At 36.8% G+C, this 13543-nt stretch overlaps 1 protein-coding gene across 1 annotated transcript; it reads right to left on the bottom strand.

Moving 5' to 3' along the window:
• Nucleotides 1–71: 71 nt before the first annotated feature.
• Nucleotides 72–2206, bottom strand: LOC114747908 (G patch domain-containing protein 8-like). The gene is given in 8 exon segments (XM_028936251.1): nt 72–149; nt 414–520; nt 523–569; nt 741–843; nt 944–1088; nt 1337–1488; nt 1757–1969; nt 2164–2206. Coding segments are annotated over 8 exon segments (888 nt in total).
• Between the last annotated feature and the right edge of the window lie 11337 nt (nt 2207–13543).

The raw sequence follows: 13543 nt of genomic DNA, 5'->3' as shown, positions 1-13543 counted from the left end.
ACCAGTAGATACAAAACAAAACCACGCAGGATATTACATGGCTGACCCTCGGCTGCAACAGCATCTTTGCACTACTCTTCGTCGCTATCACAGCTAAATATAGAAGACATGGCAACTTCTTGCTTCTTTGCAGATCCCTCAGATGAGTTATAAGGATTGGATGAGGAAAAATTATGAGAATAGTGTTAGCCACACATATCGTTCATAGTAACATGAACAGATTAGAGGGGCTAAAACTAATGAGACCATGTGTACAGTAAACAAGTTTCACAAGCAAACGTATGGGGGGAAAACACACTAGCATGGCTGAGCATCATGGGGTGCATAGTCGGCTTCCTCCCAAAACCCTCCATTCATTCAATTATGTATGAGAAAAATTCAGTAACTATAATCAAATATTTAGTTGGACATACCTTGGAAGCACTGCCTTTCGAAGCAAACCCAATCTTCAAAGTCTTCCGCTGGTCCTGATCAGCATGCGCGGTAGCAGTTCTAGATTCAGAGGAAACCGAAGCAGGGCCAGATTCTCCGTTTGCTGTTGAATCTGTTGTTGCTTCTGCGCATCAGCACTGGTTGACATGAAAGAATCCAATCACAACATGACACGGAAAAGAAGGCTACCAAGATGACATTAATTCCTTCACCAACCACCCATCTACAACCAAAAATAGGGTGGGAAAATGAAGGTAATACGACGCTTGAGAAAGAGCACAATATCACGTACCAAAGCAAAAGGATACCTTTGAGCGAACTTAGCCATTTCTCTCTCTTGACGTTGTTTTTCTCGCTTTTGCCTCTCATCCCGACTACTGTCACCATGCATTTCCTTCATTTGTTTGAAGCCCTGCTGTAGCCCCCATCAGGGAAGTTGCATCAGTAGGGGGGGGGGGGACATTAGAACTGATTTTGACATCAGAGTTAGATTAAGTTGCCCAAGTGCCTATCTTTCTGTGATTGTGATCATATGAGCTCAGGTGAGCTTCAAATACCATTGCTAATTTGTATTGCTTGTTGCAGAGATCACAATAACAAAGTTTTGGTATCACTTTAACCCCAGCTTGAATTTTTTGCTCCTGTTCTGCTAACACCTGGATTTTGATAATGTGCACGAAGCAGGCAGAAGAAGCCACCAGGTAATATAAACTGCAGGAAATTCTCAAGACCTTCCGAAGTTGATGGTTCCCTATGACATGCCCATCCAGTCAAGAAGACAAGCATATAGACTATATGCTGCCTTCTGCTAATAGGTGCAGGTTTCAGAAAATTTAAAACATCAACCTATGGTACTACATGACTTTGGGACCAAGAGTAACTACAAAGTATTGTTACATCATACCTCCCGCTTCCTCACATTTTCCTGTGTCTCCTCTAGCTCGACATCAAGTTTCTTTCGCTGGATATTTTCTTCTTCAGTGAAAAAGTCGTCTTCTTGTTTGCCTATTCCCAATTTTGGATCTCTTATCCCAGATTTTATTGGTTCAGTAATTCCTGCAGATATAGCGGCCCAATATTAAAACAGGAAGGGGGAAAGAAAAGTAAAGAGCTGGACAAATGCCCACCTACAGTCAAAGTCAAGCGCACATACGGATCATTCAGTGAGATCAAATAATTGATAAGACTTGAGAAAATAATGGCAACTTACAATATGCAGATGGTCAACTGCAGTATTAAATGTCAGAAACATCACTTTCCTCGATGTTTACAAATATACAAAACCAATAAAAATACATCACTCGTGTTCTAAGAATTCAATAACCTTGCTCATCCTTTCCAAGACCCTTTCCTTTCCATCCCATCTTTTGGAGAAGCTTGAATCCGATATTTGATGATGTTAGCTGAGTGTCTAATGATGCTTGCTCCACATTATCCAGATCAACATTTTCTGTTGGCCGTTGGTTGATTGGCAACCAGAAACCCCCAGATATATCATCACTAAGGGAGTCTTCATGCGTCCGTAAAAGTAATTCAGCTCATTGCGTAGAAAATCACAGCGATGGTTGAGTATTTACAATACAAGCCAATTGACATGATATACAAATAATTTTTAACAGTATTACAAGATGAATTTCTTAACGACATCCAGAGAAGAGCAAACCAAAGAGGAGTCAACTTGATTCAAAGATTAATTTATTACCCGTTCATTTCCAACTTGCATCCTGTCACAGGCACCAGTTTCCTGCCTACTCTCGGTCCACAGATATTCCATTTTGTATCTACCCAGGTCATGAAAATCAAACAAACAACACAAAGATTGTTAACAGAGTAGGTGCATAGATGTATTACATCATGCAGCTCAGAAATCAAAAGCTGTACCTAAATCTGAATATCTGAATTCAACACCATTGGGCATTGGATTTTGTCAAACACTCAGAAAAAGAGCATGATCAGTTCAAAATCACAGCCTGTGAGACAAAATAAAATTATGAGTGCAGGGTTTGGAACTATAATTTCCCACGACAGGCAAGCGTCAACGCAAGTGAATGAGTCTGTGTTTACGGCCCCTAGAATAAAATATTCATCCTCATAGCATCCAAACATACTCGAGAGCTGTATTCAGAGCGATAGAGTGATTGAACTCTTTTTTGGTTTTTTTTCAGAGATAGCGTGAATCAGCTCTAAATGAATTACACGATGGTGGCAATCTCGTGCAAGAATCAATATATGGTCTCAAAATATTATCTCGAGTTTCATTTCTTTCTTCAGAGTTCATGCGCTCTCATAGTGAGGATTGTTTATAGATCAACATCATGTTCGAAATTATAGTAGAATCCATTTTTAGAATTCTATCAGTACTTTAATATTGTAGAACTCATTAATTAATATATCCTGCCAACAATTTTTCTATGATTTCACCCACGGCAGTAGTTTCCACTGCAGTGATAAAGGTTATGAGACATGTTCACGACTGGAAGGAAGGTCTAAGGACGATAAACATGCGACCGTGCAAAGAATGAAAGAAACATCAGTAGACCTCAAAAGATATCATCTTTCACCATTTAAAAAGGGGCAAACTAAAGAAATGAAAACCCAGCATAGGAAGTCGTTTTGGGAGATGGTCAGAAAGTTGGCGACATTTGGAGAACCCTAGACTATGTATAAGGTCAGCAGCGCCGCACCATACGCAGCAGTAATTGGAAATTAACAGGGTGTTTGCCTAACTCTAAAAAAACATTTTTGAAAATCATTTTTTTACCAATGATATAGATTTTTTCATATATTTATTTCGTATATTATAAAAATATTTTTAAAATTATAACTTTCTATCTATCCAAACACTTTTTAAATTGAATACCGGAGCATGAAGGAACATCAGGGATTATCTGGAACAGCAAGTACCTGAGTTTATAGACGAGCGTCGGAGTCCTCACACGTGTGGGGAGGTGATCCCGACCACGGTGATCCACATCGGTTCTTCGAGACGACGTAGTGTCGATGGAACTGGCGAAAAGCCGAAAACATGATTGATGGACCAGGTCGTCTTATTGGATCAGAGAGAATTTTGGGTTTATCAGCTTGGACATGAAGTCGGCCTGTGAAAAAACCCAGGACCAGAGATTTTGAAGGTGTTAGCCCAAAAGTTCGAAAAGACGGGCCGTCAACGTTCCCGTTTTAGTCCCAAAAAAGAGTATGCCAATTTTTTTGGTAACATCATGACTATGCTAATTGATAATTAATAATTATCTAAATTTGATTGTTTCATGCCCAAAAAAAATCCAATAATTGAAGACAAATTTGAATTATGGAAATGGGAAGGCTTTATCCTCAAGGTGGAAATCCTGATTTCAAATATTAGCAATAATAGTTACTTTAGAACCCCCATAAGATATCAAGTTATTATATATAAATAATAAATAATATGATTTGCTTTTTAAAATTATTTGTACTGTATAGAAAACTCTGTGATAATTCGTCTAATATATACCACTTCTAATTCTTAATAGAAGAGTCAGTTTGACTTTCAATTTGGTCCCAAATACCACCTCCGGTCCTAATTATAAGACCCAGTTGACTTATTTGAGGAGATTAAGGAAGTAAGTTAAGTTAGCTATTTGTAATAAATAAGTGTTCTCATTCCTAAAATATCATTGCTAATTAAGTGTATTGATTAGAACTATCATTATTAGAAGGACTATCTTGAAAAAAAATGCATAAATATGAGAGAAAAAATGGATTGTGGTCTTATAATTAGGACCAAACAAAAAGTCAAACATGGTCTTATATTAAGGACCAGAGGTAATATAATTTTCAATCTATTTTATCTCTCATATTTATTATTTTTAAAATAATCCTTATAATAGATATACATATAAAAAATTTCATCAAAGGCTAATTCTTACAAATTACTGAACTAATTATCAGGTCAAACGCATATAAAACGGCGAAATGGGAATCAGACACTGGGGGGACCAGTATTCCGTACGCAGGCGTGGTGTGTTAAGACCTGACAGCGCAACAAGGGACATGTGCCAAACCTTATATTCCTGAGCTAACAAACCCTGAAAACTTGAAAAGGAGGAAGGCTACCTCCCACAATCTAAATCCCGTGAGCTTATTACCTACTATTCTCCTTTTGCTTTTATTTCTTGTTTAATTTATTTATGAAAGAAAGTCCATATTAAAAGAAACAGGGAACCGCAGTTATCTGGAAAAGGCCGGAACTTCACGCTCACGACTGGAAAACAAGGAAAAGAGACCATCCTTTTAACTTAATTATATGGCTTTATTTTCGTTGTAATCATTATTGGAGAAAAGATCCCTGCAATTACTATACTGGATATATGCTACAGATAGAAAAGTAGAAAAGGGGGAGCATAAATTAAAAGCAACTTAGATCCCAATTATTTACTTTCAACTTTATTTCTCTCTGTGTTGTCTATTTTCCTTGCTATATGAGTAGCAACAGTTTCGGTTTGCCTGCCCAAGCCTTCCGCTACACGATATTCCAAGAACCCACCAGACAATGAAATGTCCTTTACACATTCCACCCCGCAACTCTGTATCACCCTCCATCATTCAAATAAGGTTCCTCTTCCGTCCTTACAAATTTTCACTGATTATTTTTTCACACATCCCTTGAATTTTTGAAAATTCACATATAGAACAACCCGTTAATTAAAACAGCAATTGTAGGCATCTTATAATACTTCTCCGGTCCTTAATAGGACCTAATTCTTGAGTTGGTTTTAGTCCTAAATATAAGACTCATTTATCATATTTATCAATTTTCTCTAAATTATCCCTATGGATACTTTCTCAACCATAATTAAGTAGAAGAGCGAAATGGGGTATTAAGAAAGATGATTATGGTGTTTTAGGAAAAATGTGTTACTGTTCTTATAATTAACTAACTTACCTAGCTTCCTTAATCTAATCAAATCAGTTAAATGGGTCTTATATTAAGAATCAGAGGAGTACTTATATTATTGGTTTTCATGTGCTTTAAGCCAGATTCATGTGGATTATTTTTCTTTTCTTTTTTTTTTTTAACGAGGATTGATTAATCGAAGCTTCAAGAGAAAGACGGTATAAAAGTTGGGGGGATTAGCGATTATCTACAAAACATTAGTGTTTTACAATCAAGCAGCAGTGCTAAACCAAGTAACAGGATTTTTAAAAAAAAGATGGAAATGACTAAATCTCAAATCAAATTCAGTAACAATATTTTATTTAGTATTAACAATACTAAATTTATAAATAATAATAAATTTTTGTTGACATTTTTTATTTGGTATTTAGTAATTTTTAACTTTTTTTTTTGGTCATTTTTCCCAGGATTTACTACAGAAAGTGATCTAATTTACTTTTAGCTCCCTTTTTTTTTTTTTTCCAGGTATAGTGAGGCATAGATATTTTCTTGTTGAAATATCCCTGAAAGAAAGATATAGAATTCATTCTTTTTCTCTTTTGTTGATGGTGGAAAGCTAAAGACCAGAGAAGTACGAGTTGTAAATATCAACCAACCAAAGGAGGAGTGTTAGCTAGAAGATATATTGCTTTAACAGAATCACGCTTTTGTTGCCCATTGGAAGCTTTACCCATAAAAACAAATATAACTGAGCTGCTTTCTTGCTTCCTGGTGTTATGCAGATTCGCCAATGGATTAATGCTCTTTGTGCCCATTATACAGAAACTAAATTTTTACTTTATAATGTTCTAGAATTATGCAAAGCGTGAGAACTAAATATAAACCATTAAATTAAACTAAATATTCACACCGTTACAGCAAGGAAACATGACTTAAAAATATTAGTGCTCTGAAAAGAATGAGAGGAATAATATTGCAAGCTGGGCGTGCCAAACTATTCCAAAAAGCTCGACAGCCTGTGAGCAATGAATGATATATACGAGAAAAGGGAAAGCTGCAGGAAGCTTATTTAATTTCTGTGATATTTCTCCAACCCACTTTTTTACTGCTAATTTCGCATATCATGTCTTACGGTACACCGCATGCTAAAACTTGCAATGCTGGTTTGTGCAAATTTAATATTTTCTGATGCAGCTGTCTCCCACAAGGGTTTAGCCACTTAGGACTTTCTACGTTCAAAGAGTGACTTAGAAGGCAACAAGAGAATCGACTTTTGTCTTAAAAAACTCTCGAAAACGTTACTGTCCTTGGACGTGCACGAACCAAATCAATAAAGCCAGTTTTCATGTTTCACATGATTTATAATCCGCTCTTCTTGAATATTTAATGCGTCCAACTGATACATTCGTATTGATGCGCACTATTTTCTTGTATAATTAATATCACATATATGCTTTGATATCTGTAAGATATTCTAATGTTGTTCCGAGATCACGACGAAGCGTCTGCCGAAATTAATTACATTCGATATATCAATCTAAAGAAGACCTTACGAGAATATGTAGGTTTGGTAAACTAGGTAGCATAATGCTAACTGGTTAGGTAAATAGTAAGAATATAATTATTGAACCGATTAAAGTTAAAGCAAGTCTAGTGCAACAAAGTGAATTGCAGAGGCAGCAGGAAACGCGCATTAAGCAACAATGAAGGGTGAGGAGTGAAGAGAACCAGCAAGAAAGAGGATGAATGCACAAGTCAAGGAAGAAACCAGCGGAGGAGAACAAACGTGCCTTTGTGGAAAGTAGAGTTCAATAATGGCCTTTCCGTTCGTATGATGAATCAGATTCTCCTATGCCACCCCTGTCTCAGTTTCACAGAGGACGGCCTACTTCTATAAATAGAAACGTCCTAGCCCTCCCATCTGCAACACAAACCAACACACAGTTGCTTCAAGTCCTTGTCCATTTTATTGCTATACCCAGTGTTCTTCCTTCTCGTTACTTTAACCCACTAGTACTACTGCTAGAAGCATGGGAGGGAGCAGGCAGAGGAAGTCATCATCTTTCATGTCGGTTTTTAACATATTCAAATCCAGCAGGCACAAGGGAGGCCATCAATATCACGATGCTTATGAAGAAGGAACGAGAGCACGCAAAGTGTGGCCTAGCGATGAGGACAGAGGTCGATGGGGTGTGGCCGAGCCTGGCATTGATGTGAGAGCCGCTGCTTTTATTGCCAAATACAAGCAGAGGGTTTCCGAGTCTGAAATTCACTGTGCTCAACCCCAGCAATAATTAATTATTTACTAGGATGTCCTCTGTGTTGTAATTAGATATTGATTTGTCGTTTGTGAATTGCAATAAGCGATGTTTATATGAATAACTCGTTTGTTCAGATGGATATCAGATTTTGTAGTACTTGTCTTGTTTTGCGCGAGTAAGTATACGAAATAGGGAATCTTGTATTCTGAGAATTGAAATTAATCACTCCCTACTGTTTTTGAATCGCAATAAAGAACATCAACGTGAATAACTTTGTCTGTTCAACGTTCTTCTCTTCCGTTTGGCTGCACTTATTCAATTTGGCGCTCACCACAACCGCGAGCAAGACTTGAGAATGTCCATTTGGTAGCCAACGTTGCAAGTTTTTCTCCAAATACAAAGAACCTGGCAATGGAAAAGTTATAATCACATAAATTATTTCTGGTTACGTTACTCAGTAACTCTGCTCATGAGCGCGGCAAAGAGAGAAAAGGGGGGCGGGGTGAGGCACTTGAAAATTAAGATCGCTTGACGAATAGATTCTCTTATTTTTGGCTTTTTCGAGGAAAGTACGTGATGGAGAATTCCCATATATAGTGGCAGGGTTTTGATGCTTCAATCCATGCACAATATTCACGCACGGCTTTCTCTCTTCGTATACCTACCATCTATTGATACGGCGAATGATAGTTTGATCCATCAGATCACCTGCATTTTAACCGACCTGAAACGATCTTGATGAATTGTTTGACAAGAAAACAAGCATGATTGTTGAAGAGATCAATGAATGACAGCTCTTGGAATCTCACATCTTTTCAGGGAAGTGGGGTTGTAGTTTCCATCAGAAACAATGTCGTACGTTGTTCATGTTTCCTTGTCGAGTTCGTCCTTTCGCGCGTCCCATATTCCTTTCTTAAATCTCAACCACCATTCACTACCAACTTTTTCACCTTTTTCAGCCAAACAAAAAAAAAAGCACTCGTCAAAGCCACATGGCTGGTGCAAACGCGCCAAAGGCCCTTCCACTTTGCAGGATTTTCCAGAAAAGAGAGTGAAAGAGAAAGCATCCAATTTAACAAGAGTCGTCTGTACTGTTATAGACTTGTCGTTTAGTTCGGTGTAATATTTCTGCTCTTCTCCCAGTAAAAGTTTTTGTATGAGGCACAATACATTAATTATCATCATATTTTATGGCCAAAAAAAGCTGGCATCATACCGATTTAAAACCCTTTCCTTATTAATATTTTTGCGAAACTCGGAGGTGAAAGTTCAAATGGGTTAAAAAACCAAAATATCTAAAGTGCGTCGAAATAATTGGCAATGACCGTACCAAGCGATGCAGATTCAGAAATGAGGGGCCGTTAAGTGAGAAGGAGGAAAGTGGGAATAATAACGTGAATCTTCAGGTGAGAGGAGAAGAAAGTACAGAAGCTGGAGAGCCAACAAGAGTGCATTATTAGGAGAACCCTGCAAGAACCTTGTCTTGGTCCAAGTACGAACCAGCGGACCACAACAAATGTGCTTTGCTACCTCCAAAACCGTCGTTTCTTAACCTGCCATGTCAGCTTCAGTTCACCCAATTATATGCTCCTACTCTTTTCATCAGATTCTTCACTGTTCTCACGGTTTCATCGAGCAAGCCTCCCCCCAGTATAAATTCATTGCCATGCAGCCATACCTCAATCCAAAACCAAGACACAAGCTCTCACATCTCAGCTTTCTTCCTCAGGCAAACACAGCGCGTGACTGTGTTAATTAGCCAAAAACAAGCAGCAATGGGAGGCAACAACAGGCAGAGGAAGTCATCTTCAGGCTTCATGTCTGTGTTCAACGTGTTCAAATCCAAGAAGAACAGAGGAGGCCACTACGATTCCTACGACGACGGAATGAAGGCCTGCAAAGTGTGGCCCAGTGATGAAGACAGGGGCCGTTGGGGGGTCGCTGAACCTGGGATTGACATTAAAGCCGAAGCTTTCATCGCTGCCTACAAGAGACGTGTTTCTGAGTCTAAACGCTTTGAAATTGATCCTGCTGCAGCAGACGCCCAGTAATTTATATTTGTTTATTTCTATGTATTGCCGTCTTTACATCCATATTCCTTCAAGTTTGTACTTACAGTAATAATTAGTTGGAAGTGAAAATAGATATTAATAAAAAGATTTATTGATTGACTCCCCCTGTTTTAGCATGTGTATTTGCAACAATAGTGTTTTATGTGAAGTAGATGGGTCATAAGGTTTGACTGAACATTCAACAACTGCATAACTCCCTTTTCTCTCACGGCTTCATTTGTTCAGCCTAGGATAAATGTATAATTTTTATCAGCGCGCACGCTGGACTTGTCTCTGTCACAAACCCTTGGAGAGTGATTTGAGTTCGAAAATACGCTTTTCTGTCTAGTCTTTTGAGTCAGAGGTTTGTTTTGTTCCTTGCTAAGGTTCCATATTTCCTTCTGCCTTTTTGAAAGTAAGGCATAACAATGAATATGGCCACAATCAAATCAAAGGCGGCTACAGAGGAAGGGTTAGAAAAACAGGTTTCCTCGCCACAGACCTTGAGTTGAGGTGCTGGAGATAAACGTTGAATAAAAACAACGAAGATGTGAGATGTGAGAACTAACGAGTAAAAGATCAAAAACGAGGGAAAGTAGCGTCATTAGTGAGGGTCTTCAAGTTTTACTCGACGCAAGCTAAAATCTTCATTAGAATTGGTGGGTGCGCTCTGACTGACCATATGGTGTTTCTTCCTTGTCTAGGAGGGTACATGGGTTAGCTTGGTCAACGCTCTTTCTCGTCCTGGTGCGCCGCCCAAAGCACGCATGACGCCTCCAAGGCTCCAACTAACCCATGCCCTGAAGGCTTCACCGAACTATTTTTTTAAAAAAAAAAAGAAATTAAAAAAAAAAATTTTTTTTGCCATCTTAATATAATTAAATTAATCATGTCGGTCTTCAAAAAAATATAATTAATTTTCCGATATATATTTCCTTCACCACGCTATTGTACTTTTTTTTTTTAACCAGATATCACGCTATTTTACTGACCGTTAATCAGAGTTAATATTTGCCCAAGAACACACAGAATTTAAATGAGAAGTTTTCTATTACTCTGAATTAAATCAATCAATGCACGAGTTTAAATGTTTGTCGTATGCTGGGACCGCCGCTGGGAGCGGAGGAAAGGAGAGGTTTTATACTCAGCAGTCAGTACACACTCCGTTTGCAGCCTGTTTGGTAAGTCGTTTTGGAAGGAAAAAATATAAGGAAACTAGGAAAGTTATTTGTCATAACTTTTAACTAATCTGATTTATGAGTAAAAAATTATTTTTTTAAGTATAATTAAAAAAACACCTAAAACTTATTTATACCTTATATAAAAATAATTTTTTAGAATTAAAAGATATTTTTGTCTTTATGTTTATGTTATTCTTATGTTTCTCTCTATATATTGTTTTTGCTTCCCAAGTAGTTTTTAGTTATTCACTGTTAATATTCTTTTAAATAAAAATAATTTTACCACTTTTTATAATATTTTTAATTTTTAATTTTTTTGTTTATTTGATATTTACATAAATTATGTAGAGTATATCATCCAATTAATATGTAATATTATTTGGTTCAAACATTTTCACATTACTATGATTTCTAATTTAAATATATTTTATTTATTAAATATAGTTTTTTCTATTATAATAATTTAAAATTATTATATTTTGTAAATTCATAATTTTTAATCATTTAATAAAAGTCATACATTTTTGGTCATTGTACAAATTAAACTTACTTATTCAATCATAATCCAAACTTTTTACTTGATAAATTAATTTTATAAAAATCAATCCAAATATAAATCACATTGTCTAATCTAACTTTTTACCCCATCTAACGTATTGAAAATAAATTATTTTTTCTCTCACTAATCCAAACAGACCCTTGAGCACTGAGTTTTTTTTAATTACTGTCATTTTTTAAATGACTTTGAGTATTGAGTATTTTTTTGTAATAAAAATAACCTTGATCTGGCCCCAGAATTCTGAACTCCATTATTCATTATCCTTCTCAGGTCATATTCCACACCTAATCCCATCATCCCCGCTTTCTATAATAATTTTTTTACCACTTTTTCTAAAGTAATTTGGATTTTTGAACATCACGATAGATGTTGCTTGGAGATGGGGGTAAATGTTAGTGAAGCGTGGTTGAGTCTAGAACTGTCTTGTAGTTAATTCTTAGAAACAGACATGAGATTGCCATCATGTTTCTGAAAGAACTTATTCCATGAAAAGTTTTCTTTTCCACTCCTCTAATCAACTCCTCCTTCCTCTTCCATCTTTCTCTTTATTCTTCCAGGAATAAAGTACGATTTTGTTACCATAAAAGTTGGGCTTTCTTTTTGAAAAATATTGAGTTTTCCGCAACCAAAAAAAAAAATCTAACAACAGGAAAATAATTATTCGTGAAAGCATGGGCTAGCTGGAGATGGTGAGCTAAAAGCTACCGCTGAGTAAAATTGCACACAATTGGGTGACAACAATAAGCAGCAGATATCCTTTTCCTTTTACCTGCTCACGTCTTTACATCTAATCCCCAACTCAAGAAGAAATTTTCTCATTATGATTATCACAGTCACAACTATAGGTCGTCACATGCCCACTCACAATGCAAGGTTTCATACCTGATGATACTAAACTATAGGGTTTTCCGCCTCTCATCCAACACTTAGATCTCAACTAACTTGTGCTCTGAAAGTTTCTGCAGAATCTTCAAAAATAATTCCCTGCTACATTCAGGAGAACTCAGAAAAGTGACTAATTTTATATATATATATATATAGCCGGCAGAACCACAATGGTGATCTAAACGGATCACAGTAAGGCATGGCTGAAATAAGTGCATGTTAAAACCAAGGCTTTGAGATGGCACCTAAGAATTTTATTTATTCACATACACACGTGTGTGTAGTTGCTGCACTAGATAGGACAAAAGGAGCGATCAAGTAGGCAGCACATGGGAACCATCCAATTCTGAGGGTATCTTAGGAGAAGTAGAACCTTTACTAACATAGCATGCAACTATGGACAATCACTAAGCACCATTCATATTCCCAAACCCTTTAATGCAAAAAAAAACTCTACATAACTCTAGCGTACAAGTAACTTTTAACGTCGCATCCTCATTTAATTATATATGGAGGGAGGAAATTGTGTTGGGGGGAGACAAAAAGGAAGAAAAGACAATATATAATGGGAAGATCGAATCTCTACAAACAGGGGTTAGATTAGGTGGATTTCAGCTCTCCAATTTTGTGATAGAAATGGAAGAAAAGACAATTCTATGGTTTGGGAAGCAATATGGAAGGTTGGTGTGAGAGTTCAGCTTCAACACTGGCGGGTCAGCGCAGAATTTACACAAAACCTATTAAAAGAACTTTACATTTTGTCATTTTTGTGTGTGGAACTTCATAACAAAAGATGCTTTCTTGTAGAAAGGAAATATAAAACTTGGCGACACCGTGAACTCTAAGCTTCAAAACTGTTGGTACTTCATTGTGCAGGCAACATTGAACAGTTGAACCAGTGAATTATCTTCAGTAAATGTCAGGGACAAGACACTACAAGGCATAACAAAGATTTGGCTGGCCATAATTAGACCTAGTTAACTCCCTAATTGTCATTCTTCTCACTGCTCAAAGGAGATTATTACTTGTAATCCAACATTATCTCCAGTTACCGCAATTTTTAATCTTTTCCTCCTTCGTGCATTAGTTCATTTGCCATAACAAAAGAACGGGGCATGGCCCAACAGAGATAACAGATAGGGCATTTTCGATCTCCAATCACACACAAAGGGCTTCCGCAAGTTGAGGGATTAAGATATTATTAGTGCACAAAAATGGTGGAAAGTGGAATTTGAAAAAGAAAACATATTAGTGGAAAGGATAGAAGAATTTTGTCATTGATCTATTTAAATTAAACTACA

This window comes from Neltuma alba, unplaced genomic scaffold (genome assembly GCF_004799145.2).
Source record: "Neltuma alba isolate B1F8T4 unplaced genomic scaffold, ASM479914v2 tig00005506_pilon, whole genome shotgun sequence".
Classification (NCBI taxonomy): Eukaryota; Viridiplantae; Streptophyta; class Magnoliopsida; order Fabales; family Fabaceae; genus Neltuma; species Neltuma alba.
This window is presented reverse-complemented; position numbering and strand designations above follow the sequence as displayed.